This window comes from Pteronotus mesoamericanus, unplaced genomic scaffold, assembly GCF_021234165.1.
Source record: "Pteronotus mesoamericanus isolate MK-2021 breed Mesoamerican mustached bat unplaced genomic scaffold, CSHL_Meso_final contig_27, whole genome shotgun sequence".
NCBI classification, from domain to species: domain Eukaryota; kingdom Metazoa; phylum Chordata; class Mammalia; order Chiroptera; family Mormoopidae; genus Pteronotus; species Pteronotus mesoamericanus.
Window position 1 is genome coordinate 21,595,693 of NW_026555115.1, and position 24,755 is coordinate 21,620,447.

A 24,755-nucleotide genomic window follows, 5' to 3' on the forward strand; every position below is an offset into this window, starting at 1 on the left:
CTTGAACTGGGGAGGGGGGTGGGACAAGCGGGTGGGGGAAAGAGCGGAATGGGACGGTAAATCTTTTGAAGACGTCAGCTCACTGTGCTGAGAGAGGGACCAAACTCAAGGAAACCTCTGATCTATAAATTCAACTGCTGCATTTTTTATAAATACATGTAAATGTCCTGTTGTAATATTTGATCTTGGAAATAAAATAAAAACTTTTCACTATTAGTTTTTTTGTATTACTGTTTTGTGAGATAAGACTGGATATTTTGTTAATACAATTCAGGTTTCAAATCTTGCCCTCATATTCTCATGTTTAAGACAGTAGCAGTTATTGGCATAAGTTAGCTCATAGTACCATTGTCAGGGGTAATGTTTGCTAGCTTCTTTTCTGCTCTTAGTAGTATGTTGGACATTTATGGTAAGTGCCCTATAAATGTTGGTTGAATTGTCATGAAATCATTGGATTTGCTAGCCTTGTTAGGAAAGTAAGATTGTGTATTTGACATATTTGGGCCATTAAGGTGTCTGGTTCTTCAAACCAGCAATAAGTGATGAAGGGCTTGGCTCAAGCAAGTAAAGGAAAAAAATGATTACTAAAGTAATGGGAGAAAAGCCAGGAGATACGATTATACTGTGTGGTAGAAATTGGGATTGGTGCCCAGCTCACAGTAACCCCTGGGACCAGTTCGTGCTGCTGCTCTTCCTCTAGTGGAACTGTTCCTCATCTCCATGCTTCAGCAACATACCCTCATGGGCTTGCCGTATTCTTTCAAGACCTTGTCTCCTGGCCACATGGACTGGTCAAGCGGGGGATGCTACCTAAATTGGGCGAGAGGGGCACCCTTTCCTTTCCTCCAGTGTCAATACCCATCGCTAGCCTTAACTAGCCTTACTATGTGCCAAATCGTAAGAGATGTGATGGACAAAACAGACAGAGCCCCTGCCCTCTGGGAACTTTCTTAGAAATACAATCAGCAAATGAAAAAATACGGATTTGATTCCAGTACTGTGGGGAAAAAAATAAAGGATCCAGTAGAGAATTTTGTTTTAAATAAGATGTTAGGGAACAATGCTTAGGTTGAGACCTGAAAGATGAAAAGAAGGCCATGGTTAAGAGTAGGAGGAAAACTGAAACAGAAAAACATGCTAATGCTGTGGAGCAGGAAAGTTTTGGATGTATTTGAGGTATTTAGAGAAGGCCAGTATGTCTGTCATGTGTAGTGAGCTAAGGGAATGGCATAAAATGAGTAAAAGCCAGATTATTGAAGTGCACCTTAGGCCCTGGTAAGGGGCTCACATAGTGTCTTAAGTGCAATAGAAAGCCATTTATTATATGGAGAGTAGATTGGAAGAGAGCAAGAGTCTATTGCAATGAACAAGGTACAAAACAGATTGCCCTGGCCAGTGGCAATGGAACTGGGAAGTAGTATATAAATTAGAGATGCATTTTGAAGGTAGAATTAAAAGACTGTTGGATTAGATGTGAGGGAAGGAAGGAAATGAACCAAAAATGACAAGTTTTCTAGCAGGTGGATAGGTAGTGGTATCATTACTGAGGCAGGAAAACGTGGATCAAGCAGGGTTGGTGAGTAGAAAGCATTTTGGCTGTGTTCATTGTGATACTTCCAAGTTCAGGAATAGTATAGGAAGTTGGAGGTGTGAGTCTGAAGGAAAGGTAGACTGGAGTTAGCGATCTGAGAAATTGTGGGTGTTAGAGATGGGTTTTAGTACCATTAGAAAGAATAAGGTCACCTAGGGAGAAGAAAAGAGGGCCCAGGTCCTGGCTGGGTAGCTTGGTTGGTTAAAGCATTATTCCAATATTCCAAGGTTCTGGGTTCAATCCCCAGCCAAGGCACATATAAGCAGCCAATGAATGCATGAATGGGTAGAAAAACAAATTGATGTTTTTCTATCTTTCCCCCTACCCTTTCCTCTCTCTAAAATCAATAAATTTAAAAAAAGAAAAAAGGCAGAGGGCTCAGAACCTAGGCCTGGAGATCACCAATATGAAGAGGCCCAGTCAAGGACATGAAACCAGTGAGAAGGAGAAATGCCACAGTCAGGTGTCAAGAGAGCCAAGAGCAGGAATGTTTAAGAAGGATCTAGGCCCTGGCCAGGTAGCTTAGTTGGTTAGAGTGTTGTCCCCCTATGCCAAGGTTGAGGGTTAGATCCCTGGTCAAGGCACATACAAGAATCAACCAGTGAGCCCTGACTGGTATAGCTCCATTGAGTGTCACCCTATAAAGTGAAAGTTTGCAGGTTTGATCCTCGGTAAGGACACATGCCTGGGTTGCAGGTTTGGCCCCTGATGGGACACTTATGAGAGGCAACTGATTAATGTTTATCTCTCATACTGATGTTTCTCTCCCTCCCTCCCTTTCTTGTCCTCTTTAAAAATAAAGTCTTTTTTAAAAATCAGTACCCGCCCCCCAAAAAACATAATAAATGAGACAACAAATCCATGTTCCCCTCCGCTCTAAAATCAATCAAAAAAAAAAAAAAAAAAAAAGGATCTAGCAGCCAACTATGTCTACTTCTGCCTAGCAGTCAAGTGAAAGGGACAGTAAAGTCTCCATTAGATGCAAAAAGCCATTGGAGACCAAGAACATTTTCAGTGTGGTGTTGGAGACGAGCCTGACTGGGTTGAAGTTTGTAATATTTTTATACTAATGAAGAAAAAAGAAAAAAAGGAACTTCCTCTTTAGTAAACTAGTATAAATGGCAGACCTTTCAACATCTATCTTCCTTTTTTTCTCCTCCAATTAAGGGAATGTGCTCTCTTGTTTAGTCATCTGTGTCAGTTGAGGTTGGATTCCGCCCACAAGGAAGCTGATTAGTTTGTCACCCTTATTTGGGGAAGATTGGCCTGATTGTCGTCATCTTTTCCCTTTCCCTCCTGCTGTGAATTCCATTTTCTCAACTTCCTCTATTCCTTGCTCAATTCCCACCTCCAGACCCCACAGTATCCTCCAGAATGGAACATCTATTTATCCTGTTCTCCCAAGCCTTTCAGCTTTGGGAAGCCTTTTATGGCCTCAGGCAAATTATTTTCCCACACAGCCCCATTTCTTAATTTGTGCCTTAGACTCCCCCTAGCTTCTCCGTAGAAATATCACCAACAGAATGGTAACTAGTACTGTGTCTCTAGTAGAGCCAAATTGTAAGATTATGAACACATCTGTAAAAAGGGAATGCTTTAATTCTTTCAGGGCAGAGACCAGGCCTCTGTTACCATGCTGGCCCTATTAGAGGGAAGTGAAGAATTAAACCTAACTTAATAAAACTACTTATTGCAAGTATATAGTTTCTAAAAGAAGTATCTTGTTCAGAAGATTAATCATTGAATTAATTGTCACAAATTTACCATGAGGAACAAAGACCTACAGCTGTTACCACCATCCCCAGGTAGGTTTGGCTAAATTAATGGACTAAAGCCAAATTCTGACACTTTGCTCCACAAACACCATTTTAATATCCATTCAAAAGTGTCTGCTGTTAGATAAGCCACTGGGTTCTGAACAGAGATACCTTCTAAAAATCTGAGTGATACCTGGCAGTCTGCCATCAGATCACTCTAATTGTCTAACTACAACATGCTCTAGAAGACACTGCATATAAAAGTCCCTTATTGCGACAACAAAGAAAACTACAGGCCAATATCACTGTTGAACACAGATGCCAAAATCTTCAACAAAATATTGACAAACCGCATCCAGCAATACATTAAAAAGATCATCCACCACGATCAAGTGGGATTCATCCCAGGGATGCAGAGATGGTTCAATATTTGCAGACCAATAAACGTAATACATCATATAAACAAAAGGAAAGACAAAAACCACATGATCATATCAGTTATCAGTAGATGTGGAAAAAGCATTTGATAAGGTACAGCACCCATTTATGATAAAAACACTCAGGAAAGTGGTAATAAAGGGGGCATACTTCAACATAAAGGCCATATATGAAAAACCTACAGCCAGCATCATACTCAATGGACAAAAACTAAAAGCTTTCCCATTAAGATCAGGAACAAGACAAGGATGTCCGCTTTCACCACTCCTATTCAATGAAGTATTGGAAGTCCTAGCAACAGTGACCAGACAGAAAAAGAAAGAAAAGGCATCCAAATTGGAAAGGGGGAAGTAAAACTATCATTATTTCCAGATGACATGATAGTGTACATAGAAAACCCCACAGACTCCACCAAAAAACTAGACCTAATAAATGAATTTGGCAAAACAGTGGGACACAAAATCAATATTCAGAAATCGAAGGCATTTTTGTACACCAACAATGAAATATCAGAATCAGAAATCTGGAAAAAAATTCCCTTCGCTAAGTACCTAGGAATAAAAACCAAGGAGGTAAAAGACCTTTATGCAGAAAACTATACAACACTGAAGAAAGAAATTAAGGGAGACACAAATAAATGGAAGCTTATACCATGTTCATGGATTGGAAGAATTTACATCATCAAAATGTCCATACTACCCAAAGCAATTTATAGATTCAATGCAATCCCTATTAAAATACCAATGACGTATTTCACAGACATAGAACAAACATTCAAAAAAATTTATATGGAACCATAAACAACCCCGAATAGCCACAGCAATTTTGGGAAAGAAAAAGGAGGAGGGATCACAATACCTGACATCAAAGGCCACTGGAATCAGAACTGTCGGGTACTGGCATAAGAACAGAAACATAGGTCAAAGGAACAGAATAGAGAGCCCAGAAATAAACCCATGTCTCTATGGTCAATTAATATTAGACAAAGGAGGCAGATGTCATCTGTGGATCGTGGGGGTAGCGCCGCCACGGATTGCCGCTCGTCCTGGGTCCGGGCAACAACTGCTGTGGGGATGGAGTGCGTTGCAGGGAGCATGGTGCTCCAGGATCTGAGGGTTACTGTCCGGGGCCAGCTGAGACGGGACCATGGACTCTGAATCCCGCAGAACCCTTCCTGAGGGTGACACAGATGTGGGGGAATAAGCACGAGTCATCACAAACACTTCTCTGTTTGCCAGGAGTGGAGATGTGGCACACCCCCCTAGCGGGGAAGGCCCAGAGTCTCTTTGTTCAAAGGCTTTTATTGGAAGGGTTATCAGTGGGACTAGGTAACAGGAATGCACAGGTTATCTCATTACATCCGTATGTTAATGTTTACAGAGAATAATAGGTGATGTTTTGAAGAAAACAAGTGGCAGGAACACAACTGATTTACGTGGGTCTGAGAGGAGACTAGTAAACAAGAGAGACAAGTAAACATGAGAGCGTAGTAAACACAAGAGTGCCCAAGGGTATAGGGTTAGGGTCTGTGAATAATGTAAATTTCCTTCCCAGCATGAGCTGGCTGTAGCTTCTGAGGAAAAAACAAAACATACTTTAAAAGAATTTACTTTTAGGCCTGATTTCCCTGGGAACAACCAGATCTGGTTGAGGACTGGATCCAGTATTGTTTTGAGCCTGAGCCAGGCAGGGGGACGGAGCCGCCAAGAGACAAGAAGACTTCTTTCAGATAGAATGAGGGCTCCGGCCATGTCCAAGCTGAGCTGAGGGGTGTGGGCCTTTTTGCCTTTTCTCCGTGTCCCCCAATCCCTTGTCTGCTTCCCATACCGGTTGATGTCTGTCTTAGATTTCCTCTTTCATTGAGAGGTCTTACCCGTCATCAACAAGCAACCATCACAGGGCCAAGCAGAGAGGCAGGAGCTATACCCCTTCCAGGAGGGACAGGTTATATCTCCTCCGGGGCCTGTTTCTCCAAGGCTTCCCTGATTATTTCCAGCATTGAGGCTCTCCCACCTGTTGGCGGGGTTACAGTTCCTGAAACCAGACAGAGCATTTCCCAATAGGCAGAAGCATAAAATGGAGTAAAAATAGCCTCTTCAACAAATGGTGTTGGGAGAGCTGGACAGCTACATGCAAAAAATTGAAATTCAACCACCAACTTACACCATACACAACAATAAACTCAAGATGGCTAAAAGACTTAAATATAAGTTGCAATACCATAAAAGTTCTAGAGGAGAACATGGGCAGAAAACTCTCAGATATGCCACGCAGTAGTATTCTCACAGATATGTCCCCTAGAGCAAGGAACATAAAGGAAAGAATAAACAAATGGGACTTCATCAAAATAAGCTTCTGCATGGCTCAAGAAGACATCAGCAAAATGAAAAGGGAACCAACCGTATGGGAAAATATATTTATCAATGATATGTTGGACAGGGGTTTGATCTCCAAAATATATAAAGAACTCACAGGACTCCGCTCGAGGGAGACAAACAATCCAATTAAAAAATGGGCAAAGGATCTGAACAGACACTTCTCCAAGGAGGACATAAACAGGGCCCAGAGGCCTATGAAAGGATGCTCAGCATCACTAGCCATCAGAGAGATGCATATTAAAACCACAATGAGATACCACTTCACACTGGTCAGAATGGCCATCATAATGAAATCAACAAGCAACAGGTGCTGACGAGATTGTGGAGAAAAGGGAACCCTCGTACACTGTTGGTGGGAATGCAGACTGGTACAGCCACTGTGGAAAACAGTTTGGAATTTCCTCGAAAAGCTAAAAATGGAACTACCTTTGACCCGGTGATTCCAATGCTGGGATTATACCCTAAGAATCCCAAAACACCAATTCAAAAGAACCTATGCACCCCAATGTTCATAGCAGCACAATTGACAGCATGTCCCTTTGTGACAGCATGGATGGAACTGGAGAGCATTATACTAAGTGAAATAAGCCAGGGAGTGAAAGACAAATACCATGTGATCTCACCTGTAAGTGGAACCTAACCAACAAAACAGATAAGCAAGGAAAATATAACCAGCAACATTGAAAGAAAAAAGAAACCGACAGTGGCACGAGGGAAGGAAGGAGGGTAATGGGGAAAGGAAGGGGAAGGGTCAAACCAAGGAACATGTATAAAGGACCCCTGGACAAAGCCAAAGTGGGGAAGGATTGAGGGAGGGAGGTGGGCGTGGGTGCGGCAGGGAAAAGTGGTGGCGGAAAAATGGAGACAAGTGTATTTGGACAATAAAAATAAAATTTTTAAAAATCCTTTATTGCTAATCTGAGATTCAAGAACAGAAGGAGAGGACTACCCCACTCTAGACATCTAACATCTTATTTAACTCCCAAAATAAACTTGTGAGGTAGGCATCATTTTATAAAAGAGAAAATGAGGCTCAGATCATTACTGAAGCTCAGTGAACTGCCCATGTTCACAAAGCTAAAAGGTATTCACAGCAGCAATTGAGATCCAGTTCTTTCAGGTGCTGAAGCACTACAGTATGGCCTCCAAGATGAAATACCTTAAGATAGTTGGAATGGGAGTCGGGGAAAAAATATCTCAACCATGAATATACAGGACTGTGTAGAGTCATACGACACAAGATTGTCTCTCCAACACTCACTGTTACTCTGAGCAGGTCAAATTTCTCTGGGCTATAATCTCTTTGTAGGCAAAATGAAGCTAGACTAACATTTATTTTACTTGCTTTAGGTTTGTTGTAAGGATCTAATGAGATAATTTGTAAATGTGTTTCGTATGGTGTATAAATGTTTCTTCGTATTATAAAGTTTTGTGAGTGCTCAGCCTAGTATCGTCTATCTAAATTAAATTCTCTGGGAATAAACAGGAATTCATTTAAGCTCTAAATGAGTCCCTTTTATAAGGAAAATGAAAACTGGATCCTATTTAATGAACTTGCACTAGTTGTTTACCAGCTTTTGTTCAGACATGTATCCATAAAGATTTCACATAGCAGCTCATACGTAATTTCAAAGAATATAATAGCCAGTTATAATTACTCCTTCATACACACGCACACATACATATCAAGGGTTTTCTCAGTATTGTTTTATTTATTTTCATTATTAGCAGTAAAATCTCTGTGCATGGAGATTATGTGTTGTTACTTAATGTAATGCAGGAATTAATTTATTAGTCAAGTGATTCCTGAACTGCTACCATATTCCAAGCTCCACATTAGGTTCTGAGTATCCAGAGCAGAATAAGACACAGTCTCTGCCCTCAGGATCTCACAGGTGTGGAGAAGAAGCACAGGGAAATCATAAATAACACAGGGAAATCAAAATGCAGTGGGAAGTAGGCAAAGATTTTTTTGTACAGGGCACAGAAAGCTGTGACTATAAGGGAGGAAATTGATAAATGGAACTTAAAATCAAGAACTGCCTTTCATCAAAAGACAGCATCATGAGTGAAAAGGCAAACCATGGACAGGAGAAAACATTTATAACACATATATCTAACAAAGGTCTCATATTTGGAATTCTAAAAAACTCCTATAAACCAGTAAGCAAAAGACAAAGTCACTAAAAGCTGGGCAAATGACTTGACCAGGCAATTCTCAAAAAATGATCTCCAAATGGCTGATAAGTGTATGAAGAGGTGCTTACTCATATTGAAAATGCAAATTAAAACCACAATGAGATACTACTAAACATCCGCTGGAATGCCTATAATTAAAAACATTGGTGAGAAGGTGAAGCAACTGGACTTCTCATACACTGCTGGTGGGAGTGTAAATGAGTGGGACTACTTTGGGTAAGTATTTGGCAATATCACTGTCAAAATTAAATATTCATATTCACCCATCCTATGACTCAGCAATTCCTCCCCTAGATATATACCCTAGAAAAATTAGTGCATAGTTAGGTCCTCCAAAAACATATGTAAGAATATTCATGGCAGCATTATTTATAATAGACAAAAATGGAAAGTAGTCTAAAATGTCCATCAACAGAAGAATAAATTGTAACATGGGCAATATCAGCAATAAAAAAATGACTTACATGATGAATGATTCTCTCAGATATAATACTGAGCCAGACACAGAAAAGTACCCATTATATGATTATGTTTATATGAAAATCAAGAATAGCCAAATGCTAATCGATGATAAAAGCCAAATGGAAATCAACACTGGGGATAGAGGTAATGATGGGAGACAAAGACAACAGAATCTTCTGGGGATTTTGGATGGTTCAAACCTCTATCTTGATTTGTATGGTGGCTGCCCTGGGTGCACATGTCAAAATATTTGTCAAGTTTTATAATTAAGATGTACGCATTTTACTATATGTATGCATGTAACACCCCCCCCCTTTTTTTTTTAACAGCGCAATGGGAGCACAGAGAAAGGAGTGCCTGACTCTGAGTGGAGAAACCAGGGAAGATTTCTCCAGGGATATTTGAGCTGGACCTTGAATAGGAACCTGTCAACATGGGATTGCAGATCAGAGAAAGACAAACACCATATGACTTCACTCACATGTGGAGTCTAAAAAAACAAAATAAACAAAACAGAAGCGGACTCCTAGATACAGAGAGCAAACTGATGGTTGCCAGATGGAAGTGGGGTTGGGAGACTGGGTGAAAAAGGTGAAGGGGTAAAGTACAAATTAGCAGTTACATAGGGATATAAACTACAGCACAGGGAATATAGTTAACAATACTGTAACCACTATGTATTGTGGGTACTAGACTTTTCAGGGGAATCACATCATAAGTTATATAAATGCTTAATTACTATGTTGTATACCTAAAAAAAAATTATAAAAATGTCTATCCCTTGATTTGTAATCCCATTCTTGGGAATTTGTCCCAAAGAAATAAACATAGGATAAAAACTATATGCATTTCCTCTAACAGAAAAACAAAACCCAGCAGCAACTTAAATGTCCAATAAAAAGGATAAATAGTCCTGGTCATGTTGTTCAGTTGGTTAGAATGCCGTCCCATACACCAAAATTTTGCAGGTTCAATCCCTGCTCTGGGGGGTCAGGTCATGTACAGAGGGCAACCGATTGATTTTTCTCTCTCACATGATGTTTCTCCCTTCCTCTTTCTCTAAAATGAATAAACATATCCTCAGGTGAGGATTTAAAAAAAGATAAATAAATTATTGCCTGAGCAATATTATATAGATATTACAAGGATTACTACAAAAGCTGAAGAATCATAGGAAAGTGTTTATGATTTCATAATTAGTGAAAAGGGTAATACATATTATAATTATGTAGAATAGGCTATGTATATGAAGAAAGTCTAAGAAGAAACACGAATATGAAAATAGTTGTATAAAAATATTATGGTGAAGGTTTTCTTATTTCTTATAGATTGCCCTCATAATAGTTATGTTTTAAATGCTAAAAGAAAGGGGAGGGTCATAGATCACCCATGAAGAGAGCACCACAAAATGCTCAGCAGCCTAGTGTGACTGCTACAAGATGATGGTGGCCTGGGGCTTGAATAAAAATATTAGAAGGCACCACATAAATATAAAGGAACCATGTAACACATCCAGTTAGCTAAGAGCAAAGAAAGGAGGATGATAAGGGAGAAAATGGTGGCAGCTCTGCTCAGGGCTGTTTTTCCAAAGAGCCCAAGTTGTGCAATGAGTGAAACAGACATGGGCAGCTGATGTGTGAAACAGTGTTGCTTGGGAAGGAAGGGAAGATAAGGTACTTCTCACGGGTGCATCCTCTGACTCACGAAGACATTTTGGCTCACGAGGCCGTGCCTCCTGGTTCCTTTCTTAGGGTCACATGAAAATGAGCCGAGGGTGGGTCATCAAAACAGCTCTCCAGGAAGAGGAAAGATCCTTCAATGGCAGCCTGTGGGCAGCGGTGTGGGGCACACACACACCCCCGCACCCACACTCGCCTGGGTAACCTCTACATATATACAGAGGCTCCCTGGCCCTCCTTCAGTGTCCTGAATGAGGATCCTCTGGGTCGGGTCCTGCAGGAGTCCCAGTGGGAGCTTGCGGGAGTGCAGGCCACGCTGAAGACAGAGCCCGTTCTCCAGCTTCTTTCTCTCCCATCCCGATTCTTGTCACCGGATGCAGGTAAGCAGAGATGAGAGGGCCCAGTGAGGCAATGGCCAGGGAACAGTATGGTCCAGCAATTCCGAGCACAAACTGCCACTCAAATGAGCTCTGGCTGTGCCACTGAGCAGTTGTGTGACGCCAGACAATTCATTTAACTTCTCTTTGCCTCGATCTCTCTGTCAACCTCAGGCTTTTACCCATGCTTCCAATACTTTTCCCTTTCCAACTTTACCTGTCTAATGCCTTGTTGTCAGTCAAGTTGTAGCTTGGACAGCATTTCCTCCAGGAGTTTCTTCCCCATGTCTGCAGAACAGGACTAGCTGTTTCTCCCTGTGCCTCCGCTACACACTGTACGTTGGACGCCTCTGCTCGGCATTTGCCTACTGCCTTGCCATTGTTCCTGCAAGGCTTTAGGTTCCTCAAGAGAAGTGCTTGGCAGAAAGTGGTTACTTAAATATTTAACTGTTCATGAAGGCATGAAAGAAAAGCCTGACTAGGTGATGAATGCGTTAGAGAGACACACAGAGAATTATCAGTCCCTTCTTTCATATGACTTAGTTAATCACTTATATTGTTGTCCATGATTTGTTCACCCAGCTGGGATCTTAGGTTGGAGCACAGTTTCTCCTAAAGCCTGGTTTTAAGGTTTGACCTTATGGTCCTGCTTGTCTTCTCAGATAGCAAATTAGCCAATCTCTTTGCTAATTTCCTGGCTCACATTTTTGGAAGCGTTTCTCAGAATCTTGTTATTCTAGGGAAGCAAAGTCAGGGAGAGGAAGTAAAATTCAAACTAAGCCCCGGTCCTCCCAAATGGAGTGGCACAAGCAAGTGCTTTTGGTGTTAGATCGGACAGGATTCTCTGAATTCCATTCTTCCAAAGGCCAGCCTCAACTTCTTAGTTTTCCTTCTGCATCTCCATATTTTTTAGTTCACCTTCTAAAACTTTCCTTATAGGAAAATTCTCCATAGAAGAGATTGTCAGAGGTGGTTATTTCGGTGGCCTGTGTCTAGACAGGCCTTATAGGTGGAATGATCTGAAGGCATTCTTGAACAAAATCTTCTCCCAGCCTGTGATCTAGAGAGTATGCTTGAAAGTCCAACCACACACCAATCCCCACTTGGACCCCTGATGAAATTTCAGTCATCTGGATGGGGTGTGAGTTAAAGTTATTGCTCATTAACACCCACCGCTTGGTTAATTCACTTCAACACAGAGACACACACTGAGAACCCTGCATTCAGTGACAAGACAGTCTGGAGAGGGAGGCTGTCCTGATACACACTTGCATCCCAAAATGGCGGGGGCGGGGGCTGTTATCCTATAGGTGCCCTGCTTCCTGACAGCAAAGCAGGCTCCTCCCCCTGAGGACCTGAGGAGGAAGCAGCTGGTTCTAGGGGGCTGAAGCAGGAAAAGAGGCCTCCTGTGATGGGCCAGCTTGGGGAGAGGACAGAAGACAGGACACACTGTCCCTCCTGATCCCTGATCTTCACCCTTCCCACAGGCCCCTTGTATCTCTGGGGTAAGGGCCACTGTCCCTTCATACCCTACCCCAAACACCCCCACACTCTCCACTGAAATCTGAACTTTCTTTTAGCAGCGACAAATTATTTAATTCACTGTAAGAAACAAGGCATAGAGAGTGAACATCCTGTGGAGAGGGCACATGGTGAAGGCAACTCATCACACTAAAATGTAAATATCATTGAGGCAGGAAGTTCTCTGTTGGGAAGAGCTCAGAAGGTGAGCCTGGGCTCTGGAGATTAGAGGAAGCAAAAGTCACAAAGGACTGGGCATGGGGCGGGGTGTGGGGGTGGTGAGCGGGACACAGCACTGGGGAATGAGGGAGAAGGACAGGAGCATCCCCCAACCAAATGTCCTACTCAATGCTATGTTTGGGATCAGTCTCTCTACCATAAATGTCGATCTGGACAAATAGAAGATGCTGGTCTCCTTTCCAGCTAGAACCGTCTTCCAGTTATTCACCAAAATGACTAACATATAGGGAAAGAGGAGAGGCACCCGCTATATGAGGTCTGATGGGAAAAAGTCCAGCCATTGTTAATATAACAAGGATGCTTTGCACAACATTGATGTGACCTGGCAGCCAAGGAGAGTGGACTGGAATGCACGTGTGTGAACAATGACAACTTCATTATACTAGTCAGTAGGGGTGGTACATGCCGCTGTTGAGTGAGCATATGTACTGTGTGGCCATCGCATTCAAAATGACTGAGTGGAGCAACGAACCTGCATCAAATTTTGCATTAAGCTTAAGCATTCCTCCGCACAAACTATTTGGGTGATTCAGAAGGCCTCAGCTATGGGCAACTGGTGATTGGCAGCTTCATCACAACAACGCGCCTGCTCATGCATCACATCTCCTGCAGAGTTTTTTTGCAAAACATCAGATCCCCCAGGTGGCTCAGCCCCACTATAGTCCAGATTCGGTGCCCTGCGACTTCTGGCTTTTCCTAAAATTCAGATCACCTTTGAAAGGGAAGAGATTTCAGACCATCGATGAGATTCAGGAAAATATGAGGGGACAATTGATGGTGATTGCGAGAACTGTGTGAGGTCCCAAGGTGCCTACTTTTGAAGGGGACCGAGGTGTCATTGTCCTATGTACAATGCTTCTTGTATATCCTATCTTCTTCAGTAAATGTCTCTATTTTTCATAGCATATCTCTGGAAACCTTCCGGACAGGGCTCGTATGTTCTCTTGGCCTTTTAGAAAACAGGGTATTGTTCCTTTTGCCACATCCTTGCAAATCTACAAGAAAAGTGATACTGCAGACATCAAGGCCACTGTTCAAAAAGGAATGCCCCACAAATGTTACTGTGGCAAAACCGGAAGAGTCTACAATGTCACCCAGCATGTGATGGGCAGTATTATGAAGGAACAAGTTAAGGGCAAGATTCTTGCCAAGAGAATTAATGTACATACTGGGCACACTGGGCACTCTAAGAGCCAAGATTGCTTCCTGAAACATGTAAAGGAAAATAATCAGAAAAAGAAAAAAGCCCAAGAGAAAGATACCTGGGTTCCACTGAAGCGCCAGCCTGCTCCCCCCAGAGAAGCGCACTGTGCGGGAACCAGCGGAAAGGAGCCCGGGCCGCTGGAGCCCACTCCCTAGGAGCTCATGGCAGGAGAAGCGTGAAAAAAGGTAAAAGACCTGTGTACTGATTTTTTTAAAAAATAGAAAGTGCTAGGCTAATCTTTTTGTAAAAAATGAGTTCATAACTTGTAAAACTTTTTAAAAGGTATGATAAAATAATAATTTACGATAGTAATTTCTAGGAAGGAGTCCAGGAAGACGGTAGGGCACACTTAGGGCTTCATAATATTAGTGGTAATGACCTGTTTGTAAACTGGTTGCATTTAAATGGGTGTTGTTCAATTATTCCCTACTATATACAAGTACAAATATATTATACACATTATGTTTAATTCTTTAAACATCGAAATATTTTATTACATATTATGTGTATGTGTGTGTGTGTGTGTGAGAGAGAGAGAGAGAGAGAGAGAGAGAAAGAGAGAGACCGATCCATACATTTTTTAAAAAAATTATGTCCAAAGCAATGTGTTAGAGGGGAGTGTCAAGAGCCTGAAGGTGAGACAGACGTGTAACTGAACTGTAAAGTGGCAACAGGCCACTTCTTGAGGATGTCATGGTACTGACTTTTTTCAGATCCACATTAATGTGAGTGTAACCTACTATTATTATTAGTCCTATGATATTTCATATTAAAAAAACAAGAAGTTCGTTCACATATCAGTGAAAATATAAAAGATTATAATGTCTATAAGTAAATGTGTATAGACATGACATTTTAATTTTTAATCTATTTCACTGATATATAATTAAAATACAATAAAATTCACCCATTTTCAGAGTTGTTTAATGAGTTTTGTCAATACATACAGTTGCATATGTAAATTTAGAACATTTCAATCACCTCAAAAATTTTCCTTATGTCCCTTATATTAATTCCCTCTTTTATTCCCTGCCCCTGGCAACCACAGATCTGCTTTCTGTCACTAGTTTTACTTTTTTCTAGAATTTCATATAAACAGAATCATATAGTGAGCAGTCTGTTTCTGGCTCCTTTCACTTAGCATAATACTCTGGAGATTTAGCCATGCTGTTGCATGTATCAGTTTTTTGTTATTTATTGCCTAGCATTAGTACTCAATTGCATGGATATACCACAATTTATCAATTCACACTGATGAACATTTGAGTTATTTCTCTCTCTCTTTTTTTTTTGTATTTCTCATTTTAATTGATTTTTTTTTATTCTGGTAAAATATATGTAACAAAGTTTATTATTCCCCCCAGTCCCTGGTAATCTCTAATCTACTTTCTATTTCTATGGGTTTGTCTATCTGGATATTTTATATACATATGTGGAATCATACATCTTTGTCCTTTGGTGCCTGGCTTGTTTCATTTCGCATAATTTTTTAAGTTTCATCCATGTTGTAGCATATCACAGAAACTCATTCCTTTTTTTGGTTGAATAATATAGTATACAGATGTGAGATCTATATGTCTACACACACACATATACATATCACATTTGTTTATCCATTCATCTGTTGGTGGGCATCTAAGGGGTTTTCATATTTCTAATTTTTAGTTATTATGAATAAATCTGCTATGGACATTCATGTATTAATCTCTCTGTGGATGGGTGTTTTCATTTCTTTTGGATAAATATGTAGAAGTGGAATTACTTGATCATTTGCTAAGTGAATGTTTAACTTTATAAGAAACTGCCAAGTTCATTTTCCAAGTGGTTGTACCATTTGCATTCTCACCAGCTCTCTCTGCGAGTTCCAGTTGCTCTACGCCCTCATCGACACTTGATATAGTTCAACTTGTTGAGTCAACCAGGTGAATGATGTTGGGTGTCCTTTCATGTTCTTAGTTGCCATTCATATATATTTTTTGTGAGATGAAGTATCTGTTCAAATCTTTTCTCCATTTTTAAACCATTGCTTGTCTTCTTATTATGGAGTTTTAAGAGTTTGTTATGTGTTCTAGATGTATGACCTTTGTCAGATTTGTATGTATTCATATTCAAAAAATATATTTGGTGAGCATTTTCTTCTAGCATGTGGTTAGTTTCTTCATTTCCTTAATTTTATCTTTGGAAGAGAAACATTTTTTGAAAAGTCAAATTTATCATTTTTAGAGATTGTACTTTTTGTGTTTTATCTAATAAATCTTTATCTAAACTGAAAACCCCAGTAATTTTCTCTTTTGCTTTCTTCTAGAAATTTTTATTAAGTTTAGATCTATGGTCCATTTCAATTTAATTATTGAATATGGTTGGCAGTAATAGCCAAGGTATATATATTTTTTGTTTTGCATATGGATTGTTTCAGCACCGTTTGTTGAAGAGACTATCATTTTCCCACTGAAATACCGTCTTTTAAAAAATAATTCGATCATATGTGTGTAGATATATTTTTTAACTCCTTAGTCTGTTCCAGTGGTCTGTATATCTTTATATACATTACTTCACTGTTGTGATTACTATAGCTTTATAATGTCTTAAAATTACATAGTGGAAGTCCTCCAACTTTGTTTTTCTTTTTTGAAATTGTTTTGGCTAAGCTAGGTCCTTTGCATTTTTATATAAATTTAGATTCAGCTTGTCAATTTCTAAAAAAAAAATAAATAAATAAAAAATAAAATAAAATAAAACCCTGCTAGGATTTTGACTGAGAGTGTATCGAATCTATGCATCAGTTTGGAGAGAATTGACATGTTAATGATAGTTATTCTTTTGATTCATGAAAATGGTATGTATGCCCACTTATTTAGGTCCTCTTTAATTTTTCTTAGCAATGTTCTACAATTTTTAGTATACAAGTCTTGCACGTATTAAGGTAAAGTTATCTATGAGTATTTTCTAATTTTATGCTATTGTAAATGGGATTTTTAAAATTTTGACAATTTATCACTGCTTGCATATAGAAATACAATAGAATTTTTGTATATTAATGTTTTATTATGTGACCTTTCTAAACTCACCTATCAGTCCTAGTAACTTTTTGATAGATTCCTTAGATTTTCTCCATAGATAATCATGGTACTTGTGAATAATGACAGTTCTTCTTCCTTTCTTATCTGCATGGCTTTGATTCTTTTCACTTTCTTATTGTAATGGAAAGGACCTCCTGTACAATGTTGAATGAAAGTGGTGACAGTGGCATCCTTAAAATGACATCTTTTAAAGAGAGGATGACACCTTTAAAATTTTATTTTTCTGTACTAAATAGAAATAATCACTGGCTGTAATAGAGGCACAAGCAAAATATGATGAGATGAGGAATGTGTGTGAGTGGAAGTTGGCAAAAAATGGAGCAATTAAATTCTATCCATTGGGGAATATTTATAAGAGGCAGAGCTTTAAGGAAATTCTTTGGCTCTTCTCGATCTGACCCTGGGAGGTGACGGTATCTGTAGTCCGCTTTTCCCACTCCATGCTCCCAGTAGCAGAGCTATCATGATCTTCCTTTCATCGTTTCAGGACACTGTCCCTTCCCTGCATGATGGCCTGCCCAAGGACCTGCTCCCGCATCCTGGGGCTGAGCCTCGGGACTACAGCCCTACTTGCTGCTGGGGCCAACACGGTGCTCTTCTTTCCTAACTGGGATGTGACCTACCTGTTGAGGGGCCTCATTGGCAAGCATGCCATGCTGGGCTCTGGGCTCTGGGGAGGAGGCCTCATGGTAAGTGTCCTGGGTTCCCTTGGTGTGAACTCCCAAAGTGCCCACCAGGGGTGGGTCAGGGAGATGATGGGGGAGGAGTGTTTTGATTCCTTGCAAAAAAGTTTGACCTAACGAGCTGGTCTTGAGTCTGCAGCAACTCCAAGGAATGGAAGACTCTAGGAAAACCTGTCAAAGGTTGCTGAATTTTGGACTAGGCGTACTGGGTGTGAACATTGATATCAACAGAGTCAGATCAGGCTAGTCATCCAAAACGGGGTCCTGACATTCAAAGCCAAACCTGGGAAAGACAGGATAATCAAATCCATGTGAGGTACCCAACTACTCTATTTCAACAGCTCACAGGTGGCAGCTAGAAATGCACCGTACCCAGTCCCTTCTTAATACTCTCCTCTCCTCTCCCAGGTACTCATTGCAGCTATCCTCATTTCCCTGATGGGCTGGAGATGTGGTTGCTTCAGCAAGAGCAGGCCCTGCCGGAGTGTAAGCACCGGATTCCACTCTTCTAATAGCTAGAATGTCCCCGTGTTCTATTACTTCAGAGGCAGAGTGGTAAAAAGGCAATTTTGACCTTAGGGTTTGAAGTCAGGTCAGGATCATTCCCCCAGTCACCCTAAGCTCTTGGGCAAGTTGCATAGCTTTCCTGAGCCTCAGGTCCTCATCTGTAAAATGGGTGTTAACAAGATCAAGTCAATGATCCTGTTATTTAACGAACCATAAATGTCTATACCAATGTGAAAGCTGTTTTTATTATTTTTTAGCTTATTGAAAAATATGGGCATGAGTTATGTACATTGTTAATCATGTGTTTTTTATAGAAAATGTCCTGGCTATTTTGCTTAATTTTACTGAGAGCTGGAAGGTTCTCCAGAGATCATCGGATGACTAGATACTAATCTAACCTGTCTAGTTTACAGATAATGAAACTGAGGCCCAGAACAAATCTGCACTTTATTAATTACAGCATCACCTATATATATGTGAAAACTCTCAGCATTCTTACACGCTAAATTGCTTATTCAGTCTCAGACACATGAATCTGTGGCCACCTTACAGTAACTCCACAGCCTGCTTTGACATCTGCTGCCCATATATTGGGAACTCCACTAATTCAGAATTATACGTTAAATAATTAAATATAAATACCCTCACATTTCATTCACTATCTGTTCTCATCCATGTCTGTTTTTCTGCTGGGCAGGCGGTTCTCAGACTTGAGCGTGGATCAGAACCCCTGCAGGGTTTGTTAAAACACAGATTGCTGGGCCCCGCCGCTAGAGTTTCTGATTCAATAGGTCTGGGGTAGAGTGCAAAAAGTTGTGTTGTTACCAGGTTTCCAGGTGATGTGCTGCCGCTGGGACAGGGACCACATTTTGAGAAACACTGTCCTAGGCTTACATCAGACTAATTCATCTTGAATCTTTTAACTTGGAGTCAAAACTTACTACACACCTTTCTCTGGGCCCTCCCAAGCTCCAAACCAGCTTGATATCATGAGGGAATGACTATAATTCTGTACACTTCTATTTATATGTTTTATTTAAACTTTAAAAATATGTGTTCTTTAGAAGGGAGAAAAAAAGTCCAGTATTCTGGGAAAGAACCCAATTTGGAGGCGAGCTAGAATCCTGCCAAGGAAAATAAACATCATTGTTATCTTTTGGGAGGGAAGAATGGTGCACGGACTAGAAAAGTACAGGGACAGAACTGGTGTTATTTCAGAGTTGACTAATTTTTCTGTCTCTCTTTCTCTTCTTCTCTGTCTCTGTCTCCCTCCTTCTTTCCTCTCCTCCTTCCCTTCTTCCTCCCTTCCTTACTTTAATGCTTGATTTGAAAAAGACAGGAATCAGGGATGGAAGCTTGGGACTTTTGAAAATATAGCTTTTCCTTAATAGTCAGAAGTGGGCATGTGATAATCTGATCCTTTAATTTAGGGGCTAAATGACTGCAGTCTGAGGTTAAAAGTTTTTGACGTGAACCTGCTGAGAAGCTCTGAAGAGCCTGCTGATTCAGGGAGATCCAGGTTCAAGTGCCAGCGTTCCCCGCTTCTCAGTTCTTTCTCTTTCATCCCTTCCTAGCCCCACCCAGTGACCCCTCATTAGCCACCCTACCTTGTTAAGCTTTACAGGAGGTGTCACGGGTAGGGGTAGCCCCGTTTGATATTATCGGAGAAAACCTGAGCACCAGAGAAGTTTCCAGGTGGCCCCACAAGTCACCTAGTCATGACCCCACCTCAGGCTCACTGTTTCTCCTCTCCCTCTGCAGATGCTCACTGCTCTGTTGTCAAGTGGCCTGGCTTTGCTTGGAGCCTTGATTTGCTTTATCACTTCCGGAATGGCTCTGAAAGATGGTCCATTTTGCATGTTTGATGTCTCATCCTTTAATCAGACACAAGCTTGGAAATACGGTTACCCATTCAAAGATCAACATAACAGGTAAATGGGTGGAGATTTGAATGGGTTTGCAGCCTTCTGAGAGAGAGCGTAGGGAGGGAGAGAGGTAGAGAAGGGGGGGAAGAGAGAGACAACAAACTCCTTTTGGTGATGCATTCTAGTATCTCACTCCTCTGATGCTCAAAAATGCAAAAATAGATGTTCCTCCACCCATGTCCTGCCACTGGGCTCCTCTGGCCGCACATCCTGCTAGTTGTGCCACCCACCTCCCACCACCACCACGGCCAAGCTCCCGACTGACCAGGAGAAGTGGTGGCAGTTCAGCATCCCTGGTGTCGCGGGTGTGGAAAACGTGGCTGAGCTGAAGAAGGGTTTCAGCTGGCACCTGCACTTTGCGCTGGTCAAGGCCCATAAAGGGGCCACTACCTGTGACTACTTTTTCACGCTGGCACACATCGTGCACCCCCACCCAGTGGGGAGCTGGATCCGCGTGGAATAGTACTACTAGAAGAAGTGCCTCAAGAGGGTTTATTACCTTTTCTTTGGAATTTTACATGGGCCAAACATTACAGAACACCATGATCAATTTTGACCTGCAAAATGCCTGTGATGAGGCCATTTACAAGCTTGGATTGGATATAGAGGAGTTAGAAGAAATGGAAGAAGATGCTGGGCTTGCCAGTGGTGGTCTTGGGAGGCTTGAGGCCTGCTTCTTGGATTCCATGGCAACCCTAGGACTTGCAGCCTACGGATATGGCATTCCATATGAATATAGAATCTTCAATCAGAAGATCCGAGATGTATGACAATTGAAAGGGGGGTCATAGAATCATACAGAGACCTCTGGTCAAGATGGCAGCATAGGTAAATACAGCTCACCTCCTCGAACAACCATATCAAAATAACAACTAAAATATAGAACAACCATCACTCAGAACTGTCAGAAATCGAGTTGAATGGAAGTCTGACAACTACAAAATTAAAGAAGCCACATCCATCTAGACTGGTAGGAGGGGTGGAGACACAGAATGGGCTTGGACTGGTCCCACATCCACATGTGATGGATAAAAATTCTGGAGGGATATCTCAGAAGTGAGGAGCCCCAGCCCCATACAAGATCCCCTAGCCCAAGGTTCCAGTGCTGGGAAGATAAGCCCCCATAACTTATGGCTGCAAAAACCAGAGAGGACTGAGTAGGTGGAAGAAACTTCTGGAGTCCCAAGCAGTTCCCTTTAAAGAACACACACACAGGCTTACTCAGACTCACTTCCTCTGAGCTCCAGCCCTGGGGTAGCAGCTTGAAAGGCACCAATGACATACATGGAGGAACTGAAGTGTCTGGCATCAAGGTAGGAGCTGGGGGATAGCTTTCTCCCAGACAGAAGGGTGGGCAGAGGCCATTGTTTCTTTTCTGAACCCTCTCTGCACAGAGCCACAGAGCCACAGAGCCAGCAGGCAAGAGACATATCTGAGACTCCATCAACCTGGCTAACAAGGTTTGCCCCACCCCAGAGATCCCCTGAGCCTCTGTCCCACCCAACTTACCAGCCTACCTGAACTGTTAACAGTGGTTTTTCCATATGAATGGCTGGTCTTGGCTCATCCTTCACATCTTCCTAAGTACTATCAAACAAACAACAGCTGGCCTCGGTTAGTCCCTAGCACCCATACCTCTAGCTAAGTGGCCCCAGACCTGGCACTAGTAGCAGCCATCTTAGATTCACAGCTTGGCTTTGCCTGGGAGTCTCCAAACTCAGCATAAGTAGCAGCCATCTCAGATTGCTTTATAGTTCATACAAGGTGGCCCTGGGCTGAACACAGATGGGGACTGACCTTGGCCTGTACCACCCAGGAAACCTCAGAGCCTGTGCACCCAGTGGAAAGCTACAGACCATGCTGGAGCACCACCACCCTGCCCCTGCACAGCTGATCTTCCATGGAGGGTGGAAGTTAGTGGTCTGTGGTCACAGCCAGTCCTTGCAGCTGACTGGCCTGGGTAAATCCCTTCCATTGACCTGCCAACAGCAACCAAGGCTCAACTACAAGAGGAGGGTGTACTCAGCTCACATGGAGGGTGCACCTTGAGTACCCAGCTTGGGTTATAGGGCAAGGCTGTGCCACTGGACCCTACAGGACACACCTACTATATTAGGCCATGCAACCAAGATAGGGAGTCATAGCAGCTCTACCCAATACATAGAAACAAACACAGGGAGCCTGCCAAAATGAAGACACAAAGAAACATGGCCAAAATGAAAGAACAGATCAAAACTCCATAAAAAGAACTAAACAAAATGGGGATAAGCAATCTATCAGATGCAGAGTTCAAAGCACTGGTTATAAGGATGCCCAAGGAACTTAGTGAGGACCTCAACAGCAAAGAACAGATCCAATCAGAAACAAAGGATATAAAGAACAGTTTATTGGGAAACAATGATAGAGTGGATGAAGCCAAGTATCAAATCAATGATTTGGAATGTAAGGAAGCAGAAAACAACCAATCAGAAGAACAGGAAGAAAAAAGAATTCTCCCCACACCCCCCTCCCCAAAAAAGAACAACAACCCAACAAAAAACTGAGGATAGTGTAATCAGTCTCTGGGGCAATTTCAAGTATTTCAACATTTGCATCATAAGGGTGCCAGAAGGAGAAGAGAAAGAGCAAGAAATTGGAAATCTATTTGAAAAAATAATGAAAGAAAACTTCTCTAATTTGGTGAAGGAAATAGACATGTAAGTCCAGGAAGCACAGACGATCCCAAACAAGATGGATGTAAGGAGGCCCACTCCAAGACACATCATAATTAAAAGGCCAAAGAGTAAAGATAAAGAGAGAATGTTAAAAACAGCAAGAGAAAAACAGTCCGTTACCTACAGGGGAGTTCCCATAAGACTGTCAGCTGATTTCTCAAAAGAAACTTTGCCGGCTAGAAGGCACTGGCAAGAAATATTCAAAGTCATGAAAAGCAGGGACCTACAGCCAAGATTGCTCTACCCAGCAAAGATATCATTTAGAATCAAAAGGCAGATAAAGAGCTATCCAGACAAGAATAAACAAAAGGAGTTCATCATCACCAAACCGTTACTATATGAAATGTTAAAGGGACTTATTTACAAAAAACATCAAAACTATGAACAATAAAATGGTAAAAAATAGAAATCTATCCACTGTGCACCCAGTTGAATCTAGAGAACAAGCTAAGCAAACGAGAAGAACAGAGACAGAATCATGGATATGGAGAGCATTCTGATGGTTGCCAGATTGGTGGGCAGTGTGAAGGAATAAGTGAAGAGGTGAGGGAGTTAAGAAGTACAAATAGATAGTTACAGAATAGCCATGGGGCTGTATAGCCCAGTATAGGAAATTTAGTGGCCAAAGAACTTATACACATGATCCATGGGCAAGGACAATGGTGTGGGGATTGCCTGGGAATGGTGCTGGGCAGAGGAAGGCAAGGCGGCGGGGAACTGGGACAACTGTATTGGCATAGTCAATAAAATATAATTTTAAAAATGCAACAGTAGTCACCCTTATGAGTCTAGGACTGTAACTTGAACTCGGGTGGTGGAGGCCCGAACTGTCTATTGAGGTTACTTATTTGGCTTTTCTTACTTATTCCTCAACCCTTGTCTCTTTAATTTTTGGGACAGGAATTATTTATATGACTATTCACTCTGGAACTCTGTCTGCCTGGAGCCTTTTAAAGCTGTCATTTGGCACGTCTCCTTCTTCTCCGCCCTTTTGTGCATCAGCCTCCTCCAGATTCTCCTGGTGGTCATTCATTTCTTCAACACCTTCCTGGGCCTTTTCTGCAGCCTCTGTGAGAAGTCATAGCTAATGCTCTTTCATGGATGGGAGTTTTTATCAGAAGCTGCTTTGAATCCTTTCTGCTACTAGGATTTATGGGTATGAATCATAAACAAACTTCCCTTTTAGGTATTCCTGTAGTAATAATAACAATTCCTTACATGTATGTTGTAATGCATTTTAAATCACATTGTAAACTGCAAGATGATACATTAGTAGGAGGAATAATTGTCATTTTTATTGTGTGAGAACTCACAGTCCATAAAATGTCCTCCAGTCATGATCTCATTTCAGCCTTTAAAGAATCCCGTAAAATTTGCCACATGTCCAGGTAAAGTTAGAGCTCCTAGAGGATGGTGGACTTGCTGCCAAAAGCACTCAACTAGGTTCAGGTAAAGTCAGTACCTGAGCTCCTATCTTCCAAATTCAAGTTCACCAGTTGTCATGGACTAAACTGTGGGCCCCCCCAAATCACAGGTGGAAGCCCTAACCGCCAATGTGATTTTATTTGGAGATAGGACCTTTGAGGAGATAATTAAGATCAAATAAGGTCATGAGGGAAAGACCCTAGTCCAGTAGGGCTGACATCCCTATAAGAAGAGGATGAAATAACAGATCTCTCTCTCTACAAGCACAGAGGAAAAGCACACAAGAGGAGATAGCAGTTGCCATCTGCACGCCAAGGAGAAAGGCCTCAGTAGACACTAACCTTGTTGGCACCTTGCTCTTGAACCTTCAGCCTCCAGAAAATAAATTTTTGTGGTTTAAGCCACCCAGTCTGTGGTATTTTTGTTACAGAACCCTGAGCTGATTAACCCACGAGTGTTCTTTTTATTAGTGTTCAGTGCAGTTCATTAAGTGATATACACTGAGTATCCACTGTGTGCCTGGTATTCACTGTTCTGTGTGCTGATGATCCAACGATGACTAAGACACTGCCCTT

At 41.5% G+C, this 24,755-nt stretch overlaps 2 protein-coding genes across 2 annotated transcripts; both read left to right on the plus strand.

Annotated features, from left to right (window-relative positions):
* Window positions 1-12,893: 12,893 nt before the first annotated feature.
* LOC129071696 (60S ribosomal protein L21-like) lies at window positions 12,894-14,021 on the plus strand. Its single transcript, XM_054574957.1, has 2 exons — window positions 12,894-12,898; window positions 13,572-14,021. Exons 1-2 carry the CDS (start codon window positions 12,894-12,896, stop codon window positions 13,999-14,001), a joined length of 435 nt encoding a protein of 144 aa, XP_054430932.1. The 3' UTR covers window positions 14,002-14,021.
* A 3,411-nt stretch (window positions 14,022-17,432) lies between these two features.
* TM4SF19 (transmembrane 4 L six family member 19) lies at window positions 17,433-23,839 on the plus strand. Its single transcript, XM_054574958.1, has 4 exons — window positions 17,433-17,615; window positions 18,018-18,095; window positions 19,878-20,047; window positions 23,656-23,839. The coding sequence occupies exons 1-4, from the start codon at window positions 17,433-17,435 to the stop codon at window positions 23,837-23,839; spliced, it is 615 nt and encodes a 204-aa protein (XP_054430933.1).
* The last annotated feature ends 916 nt before the right edge of the window (window positions 23,840-24,755 follow it).